The 23,204-nt window shown below is 38.6% G+C and overlaps 1 protein-coding gene across 1 annotated transcript in view; it reads right to left on the reverse strand.

The window, feature by feature from the left end:
• Positions 1-1,012: 1,012 nt before the first annotated feature.
• AKAP11 (A-kinase anchoring protein 11) overlaps positions 1,013-23,204 on the reverse strand; it is a 61,119-nt gene continuing 38,927 nt past the window's right edge. The window contains exons 8-12 of the mRNA XM_028151562.2: positions 21,225-21,380; positions 15,176-15,259; positions 14,331-14,377; positions 8,551-8,711; positions 1,013-4,881 (exon numbers count right to left, since the gene is read on the reverse strand). Of these exons, the coding sequence (XP_028007363.2) occupies positions 4,741-4,881; positions 8,551-8,711; positions 14,331-14,377; positions 15,176-15,259; positions 21,225-21,380 (589 nt within the window). The 3' untranslated portion in view covers positions 1,013-4,740. The remainder of the gene's footprint in view (positions 4,882-8,550; positions 8,712-14,330; positions 14,378-15,175; positions 15,260-21,224; positions 21,381-23,204) is intronic.

The raw sequence follows: 23,204 nt of genomic DNA on the forward strand, positions 1-23,204 counted from the left end.
ATTAGTGGAGAGAAATGGTGCGCCTGAGCTTAAGGCATGTAAGGGAAATGAACGCAACATGATTATAGTAATCAGTCATTAGCAAACATTGTAGTTTGTTATTAATAGCTAGAGGCCCGGTGCACAAAATTCGTGCACGAGGGAGTCCCTCAGCTCGGCCTGCACCCTCTCCAATCTGGGACCCCTCAGGGGATGTCCGACTGCCAGAATGGCCGACCCCCTCAGGGATCGGGCCTAAAATGGCACTCAGACATCCCTCTCACAATCCGGGACCACTAACCACTTGCCTGCCTGCCAGCCTGATCATCCCCTAACCGCTCCCCTGCCAGCCTGGTTGATGCCTAACTGCTCTCCTGCTGGCCCAATCACCCACAACTGCCCTCCCCTGCTGTGACCCGCCTCCTCCGCTGGGCCCCACCTTCACTGTGAGCATGGCCACCTTGTGACAGGGCGTGTTGCGTGAGGGTGTGACAACCACTTAGGCTATTATTAGTATAGATTATGTATATCAGGATTTTTATTAAAACGTTTCTCACATACCGTTATATCAGTGGGCTGAAAGCAGCCTGTGATTTTGGCATGCTTGTTCTACTTTGTACTAAAATCCAAATCAGATTAGACAAATAGCCTTTCAAGTCACGGTGTCAGAATCCAGAAGCACCTAAATAAGTAGTTAGAATCCAGTGTCCAATTGAAAATATTCTTGCCCTAGCCAGGTGGCTCAGTTGTTTAGGGCATGTTCTGTGCACCAAAAGGTTGCGGATTCGATCCCCAGTTCTCTCACATCGATGTTTCTCTCTCTCTCTCTCTCTCATTAGTAAACATGTCCTCAGGTGAGGACTTAAATATATATATATATTCATTCCTAACTTCTCTTGTTCTAGAAAACCATGTTGGAAGCACTGAGATTATTTGATGTGTCTTCTATTATAGCAGTTCCACTTGTATGCCTTTGTTTTAGTTCAGTACAGAGTAGTTAATAAGATACTATACAATGAAACCAAGGCCAGGCATGTCTTAAGTTTATTGGAGAATTCTTAGGTGGAAGGGGAAAAATCACAGACTTAAACAATAGATGAAAGATAAAAGAACAACTGTGAATTATTACAAAAGTAATTTCTGAAATGTTTATTTTGAACCACTGCTGAAACAAAATTTTAGTGCATCCTAAAGTTCATATTTCGGTAAATGAACATATTAAATTACTGAAAAGCAGAAAGAAGTTACTGTTATACAATACAAGGTCTTAATATAGTAATTCAGCACAGTCAAATAAACAACTACAATTATTTAAAGCTGCTTTTGCTATATATTTGGTATATTAAATAAGAATGTGAATTACTTTTAACACTGCACAAATAACCGAAGATAGCAAATCCAGCAATATTAAACCTGATATTAAATAGTATTCAAACATTACAACAAAAATAAAACAATGAACTTCTACAACTACAATTCTACCCTTGTGAAAGGAATGTACATGGATGGTAAAAAAAATAAATAAATAAAGTGACAAGAGTGACTAACACTGTATCTGCTTCTTCAGAGCAGAAATAGTGAGTAACTACATACAGGGCCTTTTGCTACAAATGAGAAAAAAATGTATTTCACTTTAGTACAATTTTATAATTCCCATTGAAGCTCTAACTCTTTTGTGCTGGTGACAGGTGGATAGGGTTTTAAATGAAAGTATTTTCCCTACAGTTTGAGTATGGATGTGTCATTTTAAAAAAATTAGTTGGAAAGTTTCCATTGAAAAATATAAAATTTAAGCAATATACTGATGGGAAATTGATAACATTTAATTGTGGAAGAATAATATTAGCTAAATAATTAACTAAGAAAACATCTGGGTCTGGACTCTGATGATGACTCAAGTTTGCCTCTGGGGAATGTGCACTAATGTCAAAGTCATTGGGTAAACCACCTTTCATTTCATATAGGGTGCATTTAGTAAGTAATCAAACTCTCTTATCAACAACATAAACCACTTATTTAAGCATAATGAAAGTATTATTAATTTAATTAATTCATATCAAATATCTGAAAGGGTGAGTGAAACATTTTTCAAAGTATAAAGATGTCATCACATATATTCACTGAGTGAATACTTTCAAAGGTTTTATTCCATTAAATTGTATCAAACCATCCAACAGACATTGTAATTTTCTTCTGTGATTTATAAACGAATCATTTCTTTTGTATAAATCTGTACATATTTTCAAAATCAACATTACTAACACCTAAAAATTTAAACTTAGCTTGAGAAAAGAAGACTATGAAAGACTTGCCACATTTCAATCTAAAATAATGTTCTAAAAACCCCTTATCAGAGGCCTCATTCATTTTCTTTCCACAGATCCTTCAATGGCTCTAAATGTGATAAAGAAAATTCAACTCAATGCACATCACAATTTTAACAGTTCTGAATAAGCTATTTCATAAGAGCCAAATCTACAGAATGGCATTAATACAATATTATAATATAAATAGGTCAAGTAGATTTGTATTCAAATAAGACAGAGTTGTCTTCAAAAAACAGAGCTGTTCTGAAGACTGAGCAATCAAAGGGATCTAGAATGTCTTTGGAAAAATCACAAAGTGCCTTCAAAGAAAGTAAATTTAGACTGTACTTGATAAAAATACTGCTCTAAACACAAATGTTTTCTAAGTAAGGAGGCTTCTTTTCACATCTGCCAATACTTAACATTTTCTCTATGCCCCTGCACTGAACTGATACAAGTGTGGACTTTTCTATGATTATTACTAGGCATGCCAATACCTAATGACTGGGCTGACATAAGTGGAGGCTAAGAGAACTCGGAAAACAGCACAGCTCCATAAAACTGCAAAGGAGAAAAGGAGCTGAGGAAAATCTTACCTCAAAATGACTACTGCCACAAGAAATAAACATAAACATTTTCAAGCACAAAATTTTACAAAAGTAATATAATGTCACTTTAGGTTAAAAGAAATTCAGAACTCAGTTTGCTGTTAATCAAACCCATACATACACTGAAGTTTCTAAATGCAATGACAGTTATACATTTGTAAAAATTCAATCCAAACTTAATAATCAGTTAACACGTGTTATAATTAACAACACAGCTCCTAACATTTAAAAACCCAGTCCAGTGCTGCTGTCTCTCAAGTTCCAAGAAGCTAAAGACAGAAACCATTCTGGTTATATAATTTCCTGCATTTCTCCACCTTAAAAAATACTTAAAGAAACTTGAGGAACTTTTATTTTCAAGGCCTGCTCTTTATCTTAAATTGAGAAAAACCAAAGCTTGCAATATAACCTCAAAATATTTAAATAGCTCTTGGCATTTTCTTAAAAAGCAAATTTGACTCTTTCATTATAAAATATATTTCTCTACCATAATTATTAATTCAAATTAACATTAAGTACCCCTATTTCTTGTCCCATGGCAGGTGCTATGGCTTCTACACTATGTGCAGCTTCCAAAAAAGTCAGTGCTCAGGGAAAAAAAAATGTATTAAAGCAAAACCAAAGCCCCCAGAAAAAAGTGATTTACTCTGGATTACAAAATCCACTCATAGAAGAACCAAAAATTCACACATGCACACCCTCCAATACAAAACCAAGACACAATCTTGGTCCTCTAGACAAATCAACTTGCAGTTTCTAAAGCTAAAGCAGTAGGAAATGTCAGAGGTTTACAAAATAGTGCAGATAGGTTTTATCACGGGAGGATCCTTTTTTTTTCCCCCTAGAAAAAAACTTACCCTTGCTCAAGAGGAGAGGTTTTCAAAAATTCAAGAGTGAAAATCATCATTGGGCTTCTCTAAATGCATTTCCCTATTAACATTAATTTTTTAAATTTCAACATGTTTTTCAATTTTATTTTAATTTATAGGATAAGTTGGGGACCCCAAATAGTCAAAAAAAATAAAGTTTTTTTGCTGCACAATCTTTACAGACATTTTATTTTAAAGCACCTTTTTAATATCAATGGTGAATTTCTAACCAAGAAAATATTAAAATAAAAGAGGGCACAAAGCACTAGCAAGGTTAAAGTATTCCTTTACACACACTCACACACACACACACACACACACACACACACTCACTTTCCTGCCAGAATGATTGGAAATAATGTACTTTGATGAAAGGCTGAGGAAACTATCATTTACAGTATTAACAGAAACCTAAAATACTAATGTTCCTAAGGAATTAAATAGTTTGAGGGATTCAAAAACCTACCAATAGCTGAGCTTTCAAAATAAAATTGACTTCTAAAAATGAGTCCAAAACTACCAGAAAAAAATCAGCTCCAATGCTATTTTTTTTTTTTTTTGTCAAATTAGTTATTAATAGGATACCACTTGTTTACAAAGGAGCAAATTCTAACTCTTTATCCCTGGAACCTATCCTTAGCTACCTCAGTGCAGTTTCTAGCAGCACAGTTTGGATGTAAAAAGAATGATATGACTGTCCCTGAAAACCTCATGGTTACACCTTCCTTCAAATACGTTCTTAAGGTTTTAACATATTACACTTGTGTATAGAAGAATGAAGATAATATTTGACAGAGATTACAAAAGTATGAACTATATACAGTATGTGACGACACATGAGCTTAACAAGCTATATTTACTTTCCCCCAATTCACTTTAAATGTTAATATTCACTATTCAAATTTTATCCTATGCGTCTTTATCTGTTTCTTCCTCTCCTAAAACGAGTAATAAACATATACTGGTTTGGAATTTGTTCTATGCATTTTCCAAGAGCCAATCATACAGTGACTTGCATTTCTCCTCACTGGAAGTCTTTTCCACCACCTCATAGTAGTTAAGCACAGCCTGCAGGAGGTCTCCCACTTTCCATCCTTTTTCTTGTAATTGTTTTGAAAGCTAATAAGACAGAAAGATATGTCAAACATTAGCCAAAAATAATTTTATAACAATAAAGTTTTCATTTTTATTAACATCAGCGAAATCTAAGAATCCTGCTGTTTGTAATAAAATACTGTTTCCCAGTTATAACCAAGTTTTCTCCCTAACCACCACTTTACACAAATTAAACATTTTCCTTTCCTGCCCTTTATAAACACATCTCCTCCACAGAATGACACTTTGGCATTGCTGGAGACAGAACTCCAATAACCTCACCAAGCGAATATCCTGTGTGGGAGTATAGTGCTACATTTCTACAGGAAATTCTTAACCCAACTAAATACTCTTAACCTAACTAAATACATCTGCCACACCCTCTAGTAGAAACATAAAATAATAAAGACAATGTCAAGCTTAATAAAAGGATGTGGATTTTCTTTCCACAACATATAGTGTGGTGTGTGTTTTTGGAATACACACTGTAGCCTCAAAGGAAACATGGTTTTCTAAGTTAAGAAATGTTAATGTTTCAAAAAAACCTAAAAAGTAAAATATTGTGGTCATCATTTCACAATACAGTATATATGATGTTGTATACCTGAAACTAATATAATATTATATAGCAATTATACCTCAATAAAAAAAAAAAAGTAAGTAGCTCTGGCCAGGTGTCTCTGTTGATTGGAGCGTCATTATGTACACCAAAAGGTTAGGGTTCAATTCCCGGTCAGGATGCATATGGGAGGCAACCAATGGATGTTTTCCCCTCTCTCTCTTTCATTCTCTCTCTTCCCCTTGCTCTCTTGATTAAAATCAATAAACATATCTTCTAATGAGGATTTTTAAAAAGTTAATACATACAAGTTTAAATAAAACTCTACCATCACCAATCAGAACATCTTCACTCATTTTTTTTATTTAGTTCTGTAAAAACTACTTCAATTTCTGTAATGTAAATACGCTTAGCCTTTTAAAAAATAGCTTTTGAGTTATACCTCAATAAAAATATAATTCACGTACCACACAATTCACTCTTTTAAAAGTGTACCTGTTGATGGTTTTTAGTATTATTCACTGAGTTGAATGCAACCATCACCACAACCAATATGAGGACATTTTATCACACCACAAGGAAAGCCCTACACATTGGTAATCACTTCCCATTTCTCCCAACCCCCTCAACTCTAGAGAATCACTAATCTACTTTCTGTCTCTATTTGTCTATTTTGGCCATTCTATATAATAGAGGGAATATGCTAATTGACCGTCATGTCCTCACAAAATGGCGACACCCACAGCCAATAAGGAGGGAATGTGCTAATTGACTGCCACGCCCTCAAATATGGCGGCACCCACAGCCACAAGATGGCAGTGCCCAGTCCCCTCAGCCCCACCAGGATGGCAAGCACACAGCACGACCAGGCTTTGCCCTCAGGTGGGTCTGGCCGCTCTACACACCTGGCTCCAGAGTCCCCCAGTCCACTCAGCCCCCCAGCTGCCCAGGGCTGGCCCAAGGCGCAGGCAAGCCTTGGATGGCAGCTGCCTAGCTGCCCAGGGCCGGCCCAAGGCGCAGGCAAACCTCGGATGGCGGCTACCCAGCTGCCCAGGGCCTCCTGAGGCTCAGGCAAGCCTCAGATGGCGGCTACCCAGCTGCCTAGGGCCGCCCAAGGCTCAGGTAACCAGGGCTGGCCGAGGCTTGCGCTACTGGCAGTGGCAGCAGCAGAGGTGTGATGGGGATGTCACCTTCCACCCCTGAGGGCTCCTGGACTATGAAAGGGGGCAGGCCAGGCTGAGGGACACCGCCCCCGGCCACCAGTGCATGATTTTTCATGCACCAGGCCTTTAGTTTCATATAAATGAAGTCATTTATATGAAATTATTATTTGTATCACATGATCTATTATGACCAGCTTCTTTCACTTAGCACAATAATTTCAAGGTTCCTCCATGGTGTAGCATGTATCTACTTCATTCCTTTTTATTGATGGATTATGTTCCATTGCATGGATATGCCATATTTTATTTATCCATTCATTAGTTAATAGATACTAAAGATGTTTCCACTGTTGATCTATTATGAATAATGTTGCAATGGACAACATTCATATATTTAGGAGTGGAATTGCTGCGTTATACAATAATGCTATGTTTAACTTTTATTTTTCTATCTTTAACTTTTTGAGGAACTGGCAGAATATTTTCTGAGGTTCCATAGGGACAAGCTCCCTTAACTCAAGCACTATCACACTCAGCTCTGCTGCTGGCCTTTCTTTTTTTTTTTTTTTTATATTTTATTGATTTTTTACAGAGAGGAAGAGAAAGGGATAGAGAGTTAGAAACATCGATGAGAGAGAAACATCGATCAGCTGCCTCTCGCACACCCCCTACTGGGGATGTGCCCGCAACCAAGGTACATGCCCTTGACCGGAATCGAACCTGGGACCCTTGAGTCCGCAGGCCGACGCTCTATCCACTGAGCCAAACCGGTTTCGGCTGCTGGCCTTTCTTAGCCCTCAGTTTATCTAAGACTAAATGACTTGAAAATGTTTGCTCCCTAAGGTCATTTCTAACACTTTTCCTACCCATTCTTTCTTCTTGACAGTTTATTCCTGAGCATCACTTTCTGTCTTATTTTTCCCTTTGCCCAAAAACAGAGACCTAAACTGGGGAAAAAAAAAAACAAAACGAAAAACAAAAAAAATATCTAAGTAAAAACAAACAACAACAAAAAACCCAGTATTTTTTCAAAATATATTTTTCACATACTTCTTCCAACAATACTTTTGTAAATTCTGAACCAGGAATCATGAGAAACTGGACAGTTCCCTTTTTATTACTGAGCAATTTACATTGGTTATTCATTAGACTATTCTATACCTTACAATTAAATTAAACCAAAGTTCTGATAAGAAACATTCTGAGCCAAAAACCCTAAGAATCTAAACTGAAAAAATATTTTTAATGAAAATACAGATGTTTATTGTAATAACATACCATTATATTTCTTTAGCAAATATGCTCATTATTTTTTGGATATTTGAGATAAAAGAACTGTGGTAATGATTCCCAAATGCTGGTTTGTGCAGTAAACTGAAAATCTTGGCTAACAAAGTGCTTGGTATACAGTACGTTCTCAATAAAAATATCCTATTAGTGCATCAAATCTGAATGTTTTATTAGAACCTTATTAAACAGGTCCATTGTCCCTTATTAGAATTTTAAACTTCTATTGACTTTTGATTTTGCTAGCTCTTCACAATAATGAAACTGGATTAACAGAGAAAGAGACAAACGAAGTACTAGGCACAATTATAAATCAATTAAATACAAACTCAATCTTTTCCTAGAAACACCTGAAATGTTTATTAATGGCACCTAACTTTGAGAACTTAGGATGTATCAGGCACTAGATTAAGCATTTTTTATAGTATTATATTGAATCCTCACAAACCTCTGTAAATTCTATACTCACTTACACAGTGCAGATAGGAAATTGGTGAACTTGCCCAAAGTTACATGTACGCTAGAGAGTAGCAGGGCTGATATATGAGCCCAACTATCAGACTCTGTTGCCTACACATTTAATCACTCTACTATCAATGAGTTTTCTTATTAGATCAACCAGTTGACACAGAACATCATGTACTAAATGTATCCTCACAACCACCCTGTAAGGCAGATACTTACTTGTATAAACTCCTTCTTTGCAGAGTCATGAAAAGAAAGTTCTGCAACTTCAGCCTCAGAGGCCACGAGCCACTGAAGAATAATCCTTAGTTGAGGGTCTACTGGGCATGGTTCCATGTCAATATTCGTTATTAGCAGAGTCTTTCCATCTTGCCCCAAACCTAATATTTAAATTTAAACAATATAAAGTGAAATGCATCAATTCAACTCTCAACACTCTGGTATCCAAGGGTATGTAAATATTTGCCACATCTTAAGATTCCAATGAATGCTTGGAAAAATTCATCCTTTCTTAACCACACCAAAACATCAATTAAAATGTTTCTTTGAAAGGGCAAAATAATATAAAACAAAGGGATAACTTTGATCACCTACTGATAGCACAGTACTGAAGTACCACACATGCCATCATTTGTGTCAAAATATGATCCACAGGTAAAGGAAGAGAAAATGAAACTATAAAGCAAGATTACAATCAAAATACAAATGAAACACACAAATAAAAACCTCAAATAAACACATTAAATGGACTTTAAGAAAGCTTTCTGAACTAAGAGAAACAGCAGCAGCAACTACTTGTATAGCATACATTAAAGTATTATTTTAAGCTGTTTAGATATTCAAAGTCCTATAATCCAAAACCACCTATGATGTAGAAACTATTATCATCTCCATTTTACAGGTAAGGTATCAGAGGCAGAGAGAGATCCAGAGTCTCAGAGTCAGGAAGTGGCTGAGGAAGGATATGAACACAGGCAATCTGGCTCCATGCTCTTAATGGAAAAATGTTATATACAACCACTTTAATCCCAAAAGCAAGACAAGGGAATTTTCTGGCACACCACTATTATAAATAAAATATTGCTCTCACGTTTATTTTTTTAAAATGAAAGTTATGTTTTCACCCTGGCCAGGTGGTTCAGTTGGTTAGAGCATCTTCCTGTGCAACAATAAGGTTATGGGTTTGATTCCCAATCAGGCACATATCTAGGTTGCAGGTTCAATCCCTGGTCAGGGCATATATGAGGCAACTGACTGATGTTTCTTTCTCACATCGATGTCTCTCTCCACGCCCCCCGCCCCCCGACCCCACCCCTGCTTTCCTTTCTCTCTAGAATCAATGAAAATCATATCTTCGGATAAGGATTTAGAAAGTAAAATAAAACCAAGGTAAAAAAAAAAAACATATTCTTGGGTGATTATAAAAGAAAATAAAATTGTGTTTTCAACATAAAGTAGGATGAATCTCTGTTGACTGTAAAAGTAATGACTTAACACTCCTGTTTAAGTTAGGATGGCTGGAAAATAAGCAGTGCTAAGACATGGGCCCTCCCACACAAAAGGTGAACAGTGCGGCCAGCTGGCAGACATGGTACCAAATTGTACCAGTAATAAAAATTTGTTGGTTAATGTCCCTCATTCATTTTTATAGTTTGCATTCTAGACCACTACTAATTATTTTTAGGATATGTGTAGGTCCCTAATTTTTTCATTTAAAAAGCTGGTCTGGTGGGGTGTGTGTGTGTGTGGGGGGGGGGGGGTAATGGTAAGATATGTACACATATAATACCTCAAAAAAAAAAAAAAAAAAAAAAAGCTGGTCTGGCCCTAGCAGGTTCGCTCAGTGGTTAGAGCGTTGGCCTGTGAATTGAAGGGCTGTGGGTTCAATTCAGATTAAGGGCATGTACCTCAGTTGCAGACTCGATCCTGGTCCCAGTAGGGGCATGTGCAAGAGACAACCAATTGGTATGTCTCTTTCACATCAATGTTTCTCTCTCTCTTTTCTTATGCTCCCTTCTACTCTCTCTAAACATCAATGGAAAATTTACCATAAGGATTAAATTTAAAAAATAATAATAAAAACATTAAAAAGCTGGTCCACATTATTCTCTTAAAATAAATGTACTGTTTTGCCCTCCTCTCTTACCAATGACTTTCAATCAAAAAAGGGTTTTGGTGCACTATCGTATTAAATATGGTCTCTGGGCCATTTTGTAATTCCTGCAGGGGTCATGGGGTTGGAAGCTGTCACCCCAAGGCTTCTCTGTACTATTGGCTTTTTCAGTTCAGGACTCCTGGTTGCCTCACCTATGAGTGACCTTTGTCTTTAGAGAAGGTACTAAACACAGTGAAAAGAGAAGGGACTGACATCCTAAACTACCAACAACCAACAACAAAAATTTTAAGGGTTGTTTCCTTAGAATTTCCATAATTTTGAATCTTTCTATAAATCTACATCAATCTATCTCCTAATTTACCAATTTCTAATTAAAAATTTTTTTAAGTTGGCTACAATCCTATCTAATAAAAGAGAAACATGCAAATTGACCGTACCTCCGCTATGCCCACAAGCCACACCCACCAGCCAATCAGGAGTGAGAATGCAAATTAACCCAACAAATATGGTGGCAGCCACGGAGTTGGAGCAAGCAGGAGGCTTGGGTTGCCCCCGGTGATGGAGGAAGCTAAGCTTCCTGCCCGCCCTGGCCAGCCCTGGCCTCCACTCAAGACTACAAAGTTTCAATTATAGAAGATAAATAAATCCCAACAAAATGGCCACAGCCACGGAGCTGGAGCCAGCGGAGGCTTGGGTTGCCCCTGGCGATGGAGGAAGCCAAGCTTCCCACCCGCCCTGGACTGCCCTGGCCTCCCCTCCAGGCTACAAAGTTTCAATTATAGAAGATAAATAAATCCCAGATACCAGGGCCTCCGCTTGGGTTGCCGATGGGCGTGGCTGGCCTGCAAACCACCACAGGCCCCTCACCCAGGCCACCCCATGCCCCAAGGGAACCCCCACTCTGATCCGGGACACCCTTCAGGGCAAACCAGCCGGCCCCCACCCATGAACCAGGCCTCTATCCTATCTAATAAAAGAGTAATATGCAAATTGACCATCACTCCAACACAAGATGGCTGCCCCCATGTTGTCAAAGATGGCTGCCCCCATATGGTCAAAGATGGCTGCCCCCATGTGGACACAAGATGGCTAGCAGGGGAGGGCAGTTGGGAGGGACCAGGCCTACAAGGGAGGACAGTTGGGGGCGATCAAGCCTGCAGGGGAGGGCAGTTGGGGGCAATCAGGCCAGCAGGGGAGCGAAATTGGGGGCAACCAGGCCTACAGGGAAGGGCAGTTGGGGGGGACCCAGGCCTGCAGGGGAGATCAGTTTGGGGGGACCAGGCCTGAAGGGGAGGGCAGTTAGGGGTGACCAGGCCTGCAGGGGAGGGCAGTTAGGGATGACCAGGCCTGCAGGGGAGGGCAGTTAGGGGCAATCAGGCTGACAGGGGAGCAGTTAGGCATCAATCAGGCTGGCAGGGAAGTGGTTAAGGGGTGATCAGGATGGCAGGCAGAAGCGGTTAGCAGCAATCAGGAAGGCAGGCAGGCGAGCAGTTGGGAGCCAGCAGTCCTGGATTGTGAGAGGGATGTCCGACTGCCCGATCCTACCAGGATCGGGCCTAAACGGGCAGTCGGACATCCCTCAAGGGGGTCCCAGATTGGAGAGGGTGCAGGCTGGGCTGAGGTACACACACCCCCATGCACGAATTTCGTGCACCGGGTCTCTAGTTTTCTATATAATGAGAGATGACTATAATCTCACAAGCTGGATAATAACATATATTTTCAAATAATTAATCTCCAGATTTCTACTTACTCACAAAAGAAATCCTTAACAGCTGCCTAGTGCCAAAAGTGAAAATTTCTAAATGAATTTTATAGATATTAACTTATATTTTCTTCTCTCTTAATCATTTCTCAGTCAAGTTAGCATTCATTACAGAAAATATTCACCACATGCATTTGTACCATGTATATAGCCTTTGGAATAACCTACTCATAGGTATTACTTGGGGAAAAGTATAAAACGTTTCTATATTAAAAAGTCAACACTTTAACAAAAATAAAGCTAAATTACTACCCTATCCATAACTCAGAAAGTACCACCCTACTTCTACTTTATATCTGATGGAAAAAACTTACTTCTAGAAGCCCTGTATGAAGAGAATATCTACTTAGCAGAGGCACTAGCACTCAAATAGAATAATCATCCTAAGTCTGAGGATTTTAGCTAAAAAATTGGTACATGACTTTACTAAACAAGAAAAGTACAATTGGTAATAAAACTGACTGGAAATTTAGGTGTTATAAAATACATTTCAAAAAATTCATTTTGGCAATTTTCTCAGTTTACCCACTTCTAAATAAATGATAACATAAAAAATCACTAGTTCACAAACAAGCACTGTACCTCAAACAGTATGAATATTTTTATGTTCCACCCTAGAGAAGACATAATTGGTATTTTCATAATTAAGGAAAAATAAGATTCGGAGGGGATTCAACAACCATCTAAATACAATAAAAATTCAGCTTCGCCCTAAGCTGGTTTGGCTCAGTGGATAGAGCATTGGCCTACAGACTGAAGGGTCCCAGGTTCAATTCCAGTCAAGGGCACATGCCCGGGTTGTGGGCTCGATCCCCAGTGGGGGTGCAGGAGACAGCCAATCAATGATTCTCTCATCACTGATGTTTCTATCACTCTCTTCCCTTTCCCCTCCTCTCTGAAATCAATAAAAATATATACATTTAAAAAACATTCAGCTTCAATGTGAACCATTTTTAGATTCACTCAGACAGTCTAATATATTTGAATTAGGGGTTACAAATCATAGTCCAGAACTCCGAAACCAATTGTATCTGGTATTAACATATTCAGAACTATGTTCATTAAAGGAAGAATTGAGTATTTTCTTCAAATACATGTATGTGAGTGTAGGACTGGAATTTGGGCAGAAATGTGAAGAGGAAATATGAGTTATGTGAGATTGTCATTAAGCACTAATTCTACAAGTTACTTGTTTGGAAGGAAAGAACTATGACATACACTATAGTTATAATAAATAATATCTTATGAGTAAGAAATTTATATTTTGAAAAAGATAATTATAGAGTTGATCATAAATTTCCCTTACAAGTAATTAAATCATTCTTTTAAAGCAACTCAGTCTTTATATCAATGGGTACTTCATTAGTTTAGCAATCAAATAATACAAATTGCTCAACAAAAGGCCTGACATTGGATAAATTAATTTAAGAATACCCTGATTTATAATGTAAATTAGAGGCCCGATGCATGAAGATTCGTGCAAGAATGGGCCTTCCTTTTCCTGGCTGCCAGCACCGCCTTCACTCCGGCAAGAACCGCCTTTTCACTCCAGCCCATAGCCGCCTTTCTGCCTTCCCACACTGTCCAGAGGCCCGGAGTGGCTGGGGCGGTGCAAAATGCCTGCATCGTTGCCATGGAGACGACGCAAGTGTCCCACCCGGCCCCCAGCTGCTCGGCACTGTGTATGCAAATTAACTCACCATCTTTGTTGGGTTAATTTGCATACTCACTCCTGATTGGCTGGTGGGCGTCGCGAAGGTACTATCAATTTGCATCTTACTCTTTTATTAGTGTAGATACCCTTATTTGTAATGGCCCAGAGCCTAACTGATGAAATGCACAAATACAAGAATTAAAGACTCTTCTAGAGAACCTTATAGAAAAGCATGGCCCTGCCACTGTGGCTCAGTGGTTGAGTGTCAACCTATGAACCAGAGGTCATGGTTAGATTCCTGATCTGGGTGCATACCTGGGTTATGGGCTCAATCCCCAGTAGGGGGACATGCAGGAGGCAGCTGATCAATGAATCTCTCTCATCATCTCTCTCTGAAATCAATAAAAATATATTAAAAATAAAACAAAACATGCAAACACTTTGAAAAACAAATTGTCAATTACCTTCTATGTCATCCTCATGCTCTTCGTCTTTATCATCTGGCCCATCACTTTTCGAATAAAAGAACAGAAGCAGTTAAACAAAAAAGCTTTAATAATGGTATTAAAACCAATTCTTGAAATGTGGTAAAGAATGAATGTTACAATACGATGTGTGGTATTTAAAAAGGGGAGAAATGACAATAAAAAAGGAAGCTTTGCTTCTCACACCATTTCATGTTAAAATACGAATTGCAAATGATGCCTAGATAAGTTATCGTAACCTAGAAGTTCTACCTGACCATGATATATAGAGCACCAAATAATTTCATAATAAAATTTAATTTAAAATAATTTGAAGCCAAAATATTCTACTAATTTAGTTTTAGATAACACAGCATTTGAATATCATAGAATGCCACAAATATTTATTAATGCTTCTCTGATGCCGTTTATATATTTTTAACATAGTTAGAACACATTTTCTTATGTATGAAATAAAACTATATACAAAAACAAACAAAAGACAAAACAAAACCAAAAAAAAACCAAAACAAAAAAAAAACACAAACCAGAAATCCTGTAGGAAGCAAGCTCTTTTTAATGAAATAATAATTGGTAGAATGAAAAATAGCAAGCAGAGCAATACATGCATGAAAGTAATACATTTTGCAATTAGATGTCAATCATATCTTAGCATAGTAGAATGTTTTCATTAGATGTAATTTATCAAGCAGAATCATGTCAAAAAATAGGAGAAAAGCAGCTTGATACATATTGGCATTGTAACCCACATTGTTTTAAGAATATGACATCATGCATTAGTGATGAAAGACTCATCAGTTTTTAAGTTTCTGGACTGGACCAACCTGTCTGATGTTGGAAAGGATAAATTGTCCTCATACAAATCTCCTTCTAAACCAAGACTGCTCCAGCTACTGCTGTTACCATTACTGCCAGAGGAAGAAAAGAACAGAGCTGAACTAGAAAATGAATAGTAAAGACGATCGTGGTTTTCCTTGGAACAGCTTCAGTCAAGTGATAACTGTGGCTGTTCTGAAACTGCCACAGGGAGTGCAGCATCCACAGGGGTCAAGAGGCCCACACTGCTACTGTAAAAGGTAACTGACAGCTTCAGAGATCTGGACATTTTCCTACTTGTCCTCAAGAGATCATAAAAATTATTCTAAATGTATATTTATTTTACAGATTATGACAACAAAATGTCTTTAAAGACAGCAAATGAATGCATGAAGTTTAACAATTAAATTAAGTATATGTCAAGTTTTAAAAGCTAATACTCTTCAGTTTGGAATAAGTTTAAAAAATAAAAAACCACATGTTAACATTCTCTCAGGTCTTTAGATAGTGCAAACAGTGATAGACTTGGGGGGTGGGGGGGGGGTGAGGGAGGTAGGTACCAAAACATAGTCCCAAAGAGACCTTTTCAACTACTTAGCAAAAACAAGTTTTCTTATTATGTCATTATTTTCATTTCATATATTACATATAATTCAGTAGTTGGCAAATAACATACATTTTATTCAGAATATTGACTAACCAAGGCTTATTCAAGCATTTCACTTGTCTGGTTGGCCAGTCACTAACGCCAAACAGATAACAACTTATACTAAGCCAATCAAAAGAAGAAAGCAACTATATTCTAAAACTGCAGCAAAGCAATAAAAAACAAAAAGCAACTGTGTTCAGAAACAAAACTAAATTCAATCTTTCAGGTTAACACCTAAACATGCAATTTTTAAAAATTCTAATCATTAAAATAATTAGTAAGCACATTAGTTTGCAGTGAAAGCAGCTATATTTCCCCATATTAGGCTAGGCAATTATAAAAGTTAATATTTACATAAACCAAAATTTTGGTTTTAAAAAATGAATTAACATTAAATAATTTCATAGGCATCAGTAAATGTTGACAAAGTTACTAGAAAAAGGAAGATTATTTAAAAGTTCTAAGTAGTTTCCAAGCAATCTCGAATAATTTACATATCCATGTTTACTCTGCCACTAACAAATTGTGACAAACTATAACGTATTAGAGAATAAAAGTTAAAATGGAGCAGTAGCTTTTCACATATATTCAAACAAACATAGCTCTATCATAAAACTATTAAAACCAGAATCTTGCCCATGTAGTCTGTCCAACAAACCAAAACTGAGAAAATACAGAAATAGAGAGTGAACAGAGAGCTACTAGCCAGAGAAATTAATTATCTCAAACACTGTATTTACTTCTATTAACAGAATGATTATCTAAACAAAAAATATATACAAACTTCTTACCCATACACTAATGATTCCATTCAATAAAATCAATCATCTAAGTATTAGATGAACATGAAAATACCAGCTAAAATATTGTCGAACTCCCTCTATCTAACCTCATTCCCCCTTCCATGTTGCCCCTTGAAGTAAAGATTTGAAGTCAGTTATTTACAAAATGCCACTTAAAACTAGGATGGCCATGTATTTTTCACCTCACCAGGGCACTTCTGAAAATGAAAGACGTCACCAACAATAATTACACCAGAACAGAAGTAAACCAGGACTGTCCTGAGCAAACTGGGAGGAACGATCATCCTATGTTAACCACACATAAAACAACTTCATTTCTTCACTTAAAAGTCTTTTCATTTCATTCCTAAAGACTGTCCTGCTTCCATCATTTTCTTTTATGTCTTTTCATGTTTCCTATGTTAAAGACAGGCATTTGCAAACCACTGGTAGTCAGGGCCAAAAATTCTTTACTGTGGCTTTCAGCCACATCTCAAAAGTTATCTAAAAAATTTGGCAAGTCCAGCCCCATCACTTACCTAAATCTACTACAACTTAACTTTTTTAAAATATATCTTTATTGATTTCAGAGAGGAAGGAAGAGGGAAAGAGAGATAGAAACATCAATGATGAGAGAGAACCACCAATTGGCTGCCTCCGGCACGTCCCCTAATGGAGATCAAGCCCACAACCCAGGCATGTGCCCCCAACCGGAATCGAACCTCGGACCCTTCAGTTCGCAGGCTGACACTCTATCCACTGAGCCAAAAAAGCTAGGGCTACAACTTAACTTTTAAGAAATTCACAAACCAGTCCGGGCCAGTTTTTCTCAGTGGTTAGAGTGTCAGCCTATGCACCAAAGGGTTAAGGGTTCGATTCCCGGTCAAGGGCACGTACTTCTTCGTAACTCGGTTGCAGGTTCGATCCCAGGACCCGGTCGGGGATCAAGCAGGAGGCAACCAATCAATGTGTCTCTCTCACGTCAATGTTTTTTCTGTCTCTGTCTCTCTCACCCTTCCTTCCTCCTTCCTCTCTTCCACTCTGTTTAAAAATCAGTGCGGGGAAAGAAATTCACAAACTGCTGAAATACTTGAGATTCACTTACATAGACCAGTTCTCTTTCTGATTTAATAATTATACATTCCTCCTAAACACTTGTGAAATTTTGAGATTATTGTTTCTTTTTTAACTGGTGCCCTCTATGGAACTTCCTACTTAGAGGGAAAATGCAAGTTTGTCCAAACCTCTGAAGTCTTTAATCTCCTACCTTGATCTCTGTACCAGAAAATAACAGTGCCTACTACACCACATGTCATCAAAATATGAAACATGAAAAGCCATATTATCTTACGTGTGTTCTCTGAACCTCCTGCATTAAAACCATCTGAGGGTCTTATCAAGCATGCTGATTTCTGGGACCCTCTAATGACCTAGGGAATCAATCTCTGGGACATGAGGCCCTGGAAACTGTATGTCCAACAAGCCTGGATGAGTCCCACTAACTTTTTCTTTGTGCTGAATCTTAATGCCATAATAGTTCTTAAGACTGTGGTAGATTAAACTACAGTTTTTCTGACAAAATGCTATCAAGACAAACTTTTCCCATCCTGAATTCAAATAATTAATTTTCTGAACCAACTTGCATTTATCCATATTAAATATTCTTATTTTAGCCTCAGCCCAATTTGGTCTTTCTGAACCTTGATTCTATTAATGGGATTATCTTTCATCCTAATTTTTAAAAAATTTTTATTGAATGTATTGGAGTGACATTAGTTAATAAAATTATATCGTTCAAGTGTACAGTTCTATAATACATCATCTGTATTTTGTATTGTGTGTTCACCACCCCAAGTCAAGTCTTCTGTCACCATTCATCTCCCCTTTACCCTCTTCTACCTCCCCCTCTGGTAATCACCATATTGTTTTCTGCGTCTATGAATTGTTTTTTTTCTTTGCTAACCCCTTCACCTTTTTCACCCAGCCTCCCAACACCCTTCCCTCTGATAGCGGTCAGTCTGTTCTCTGTATCTATGAGTCTGTTTCTAGTTTGTTTGTGTTTTTTTCTATTGGATTCCACATATAAGTGAAATCATATGGTATTTGTCTTTCTCTGACTGGCTTATTTCACTTAGTGTAATACTCTCCAGGTCCTTTCATGCTGTTGCAAAAGGTAAGATTTCCTTTTTCACGGCCAAGTAGTGTTCCATTGTGTAAATGTACTGCCGGCTGCAGGTTTTATCTGCTCATCTCCTGATGGGCACTTGAGCTGCTTCCAAATCTTGGCTGTTGTAAATAATGCTGCAATGAACATAAGGGTGCATATATTCTTTCCAATTAGTGTTTCAGATTTCTTCAGATATATTCCCAGAATCATTGGGTCATAAGGCAGTTCCATTTTTAATTTTTTGAGGAAACTCTATACTGTTTTCCATAGTAGCTGCACCAAACTGCATTCCCACAAACAGTGCACCAGGGTTTCCTTTTCTCCACATCCTCACCAACACTTGTTGATGTACTGTTTTCATCTTCGTTTTGAGTCATTCAGAAATGAGTATTACTTATCACCAATAAAATAATGCTATATAGGACAGAACCAAGAACAGAGCATGGTAGATGTCTCCCTCTTTTCATCAAACTAGGTAACATTCCACATAGAGCTGTTCTACTGGCTACAATCCTCTTAACGCCACTAGCCTCTAACCCTAGTTTTCCCATTTTAACACTGGGATTTCCTAAGAAATGTCAACCCTCACTGAAACTCTAGAAGCCTATGTCTCTCAAAGATGAGAGAACATTTTAAGTGTTCATATTCTAGTCTAGATAAAGTTATGGAAAAGAGCCAAGTGAGGATGTGTGATTATCACCCCCACTTCCTACTACCAGTTTTAAAAACTGCCATTTTTGGGTCTACATTTTAAGAAATATTGATGATTTACAACTACATTTTAAGACACTATAATAAAATACTTTATAAAAATACTAATAATTATTAGCTAATCCAAGCATCAAACAAAATACTCTGAAATGATATGTTTTAACAAGTGATAGCCATTTCCTTTATTATGCTCCCTCATCCCTCCTCCTCTTACCTCCCGCTCCTGATAAGTCCATTCCAAGGCTCTGTTCACCTAGAGCCTCACAGGGTCCTTTCCACATATGCCCAAAATTGGAAGTATGTATGCTGAGAATCCTCTCCACTCCCTAGACTCAGCTATAGATGGTATTTATCATTTCCAATTTTCAATTAATGTGGATAAAGATTTTATGTAATTTTATTGGTTAGAAAATGCCTGTATAGAGTTATACATATAAGAAACAACTGTATCACAATAAATAAAATATTCCATAACTTTATTCAAAATAAAGTTAATTAAGAAAAGTTATATATGAGGTAGGTGCCTTCTGCTATACCAAACAATTTATAATGAGTTTATGTATTTTCAGTCATTCGAGTATAAATGCTATGGATCATTTTTTTCCTGAGTAGCAGGACAAGTAAGAACCCTTCTCCCCCCAAAAATACTACCTAAACTAATCCCTGGGAAATTACAGGCCATTTTTATGTCTCTTACAGATAACTGTCCTTTTTCCTATCCTCTAAAGCAGCTATTTTTAACTGGTATGCCACAGAATTTTTTTTAAAATGTAATACCTGACTATTTAGTCAGGGGCACTGACCTCTTTTCCCTTAGATTGTCAAATTAAAAATTGACAACAGTCACACAATACTAGTACCTGTATGGTGTGAACGAGTCAAAAGTATACCTATTTTTTTTTGTCAGATTGGCAAAAAATATATTTTTTGGTGTGCTACAGAATTTTAGCAATTACTGTAAGTGTACCATGAGATGAAAAACGTTGAAAATCACTGCTCTACAGAAAAAAAAAGTACTCTCTTTATTTATTTATTTTTATATATATTTTATTGATTTATTACAGTGAGGAAGAGAGAAGGGATAGAGAGTTAGAAAGATCGATGAGAAACATCGACCAGCTGCCTCTTGCACACCCCCTACTGGGGATGTGCCTGCAACCAAGGTACATGCCCCTGACCGGAATCGAACCTGAGACCTTTCAGTCTGCAGGCCGACGCTCTATCAACTGAGCCAAACCGATTTCGGCAAAAAAGTACTCTCTTTAAAGTAAGGGGAAAAAAAGTTTTTCCTAAAAAATTCATTAGAAGTCCAGGTAAAGCCTAAAGGGTATAAAATTAAATGTATGCAACATTTTCAAATCAACTATTGGCATATCCAGAGAAAATTAGCTGGGCTAATTATTATCCTATATAATAAAAGCCTAATATGCAAATTGCCCCCTTGACTGGGAGTTCGACCAGGAGTTCGACCAGTTCGACCAGGGGGCGGGGCCAGTGGCCAGGGGAAGGGAGGTGCCCCCGGCTGGCAGCCACTAGGGACCCTACCCATGCACGAATTTCGTGCACTGGGACTCTCGTATTTAATAAATGTTAAAAACCATTAGAAATATATTGCAAGTAAAATACATTTTGAAAATAATGACAGATGCTCAAATTCAGAATTTTAAGTAATACTCAATGTAAACTAATAGTTCACTTCAGAGGTGTGAGGATCTAAACTATGCAATCACATGTAAAATTTTAGTTACCTTTCACTTAGATGATGAAAACTGCTGCTTTCATCCTGATGCTCATCTTCAAAACTTAAATTGGACCAGCTACCAGTGCTGTCATCACCAATACTGAGATTCATCTGCTGGCTACCGAAAGACTCAGTTGACTGAAAGTCTTCTGTTTCTTTTGGACTAAAATAAATGAATGAATGAATGAATGAATGCCAAACGCATCAGGTTCTGAACTATCTATACTAATAAAAGCCTAAGTGTTCCTCGCACATGACGTCATCACAAGACGGCCACCACAAAATGGCCGCCACAAGATGGCCATGCGCACAGCGGAGGCAGGATCCCGCGGCCGCTCCGCGTGGGGATCCCACGGCTCCGCGTGGCACGGAGGAGGCCAGTCCCGGCGTCTCCGCCACCTCGCATGAAGGAGGCTGATCAAGCTGGCAGGGGAGGGCAGTTGGAGGCGATCGGGCTGGCAGGGGAGGGCAGCTGGGGGCGATCGGGATGGCAGGGGAGGGCAGTTGGAGGCCATCGAGTTGAGAGGAGGGCAGTTGGGGGCCATCGGGCCAGCAGGAGAGGGCAGTTGGGGGCCATTGGGCCAGCAGGGGAGGGCAGTTGGGGGCCATCGGGCAGGCAGGGGAGGGCAGTTGGGGGCAATCGGGCCAGCAGGGGAGCAGTTAGGCGTCAATCAGGCTGGCAGGGGAGCTGTCAAGGGGCAATCAGGCTGGCAGGCAGAAGCGGTTAGGGTCAATCAGGCAGGCAGTCAGGTGAGCGGTTAGGAGCTAGCGGTCCCAGATTGTGAGAGGGATGTCCGACTGCGGGATCGGGCCTAAACCAGCAGTCGGACATCCCCCAAGGGGTCCCAGATTGGAGAGGGTGCAGGCCGGGCTGAGGGACAACCCTCCCCATTGCACAAATTTCATGCACCGGGCCTCTAGTCTATATATATATCTCCAGCGACCAGAATGCCAGAACGACCGAAACGAATGGTTGCTATGATGCCCACTGTGGCCAACAAACAGGCCCAATCGGGGGGTGGGGCCAGCTGGCCAACCTCTTGCAGCTGCCCCTCCCCCCCTCGGCCCCTTTCCCCAGCCGGCCCAGTCCCAATTGGGCCCGATTGGGTCGGGCTGGCTGGCCAACCTCCTGCTGTCTCCTCCTCCCTACAGGCCCTGACCCAATCCGCCCCGACTGGGGCCAAGCCAGCTGGACCCCACCCATGCATGAATTCATGCACTGGGCCTCTAGTAAGACTTTAATTCTTATAAATGATAAAGATAACAAAAACAAGAAATGATATTCAGAGTCAGACCAATGGTCCACCTAATCCCCTTTCGTTGTGTCTGCTAACAAAGAGACTTAGCAGGGCAGCTTATTACTTTCAGAGTTAAGTGAGTACCCACGAACACCATCCATCCCAAGTGCATCATTTAAATTATTTTCAAAGCAGTTCATATTTTCAACTGGGACCACTATGAAAGAGCACAAGTTCCTAAGTTTTCCAACTGCTTTGTAAGACAGTACTTTTATTTGTACAACAAAACAAAATAAAGCCCTTTATTTTGGCTTTAAAAAACAAAAAAAGTAGTTCAAGTAATTCTAGTAGTGTAAATCAAACTTAGAGTCAAACTAAGCCAAATCTCTTTGAATTTGAGTGTGTATCATAAACCTAACCCTTCTCACTTTTTTCCAATGAAGAAACATTCTCAAATTTTATTCTATCTTTTCACAAGGAAGGCCATTGTTCAATTATTGCAATTGCCCAACTACATTTAATTCTCAACATAGCAGTCAAAAGTGTATTTTTAAACATAAAGAGGAAAAATGTTAGTCTTCTGATCAAAACCCATTAGTGGCTTCTCACCAGTCAAAATAAGCCAAATATTTATATAACCTGGTGTGACAATCTCTCATAACCTATACCTTATCTCCTACTACTCCCCTTGACTCACTCACTTCAGCCACTCAAGCCTCTTTGCCGTTTCCTCCACATGCACAGTCCCA

Source organism: Eptesicus fuscus, chromosome 8 (assembly GCF_027574615.1).
Source record: "Eptesicus fuscus isolate TK198812 chromosome 8, DD_ASM_mEF_20220401, whole genome shotgun sequence".
In the NCBI taxonomy this organism is placed as follows: Eukaryota; Metazoa; Chordata; class Mammalia; order Chiroptera; family Vespertilionidae; genus Eptesicus; species Eptesicus fuscus.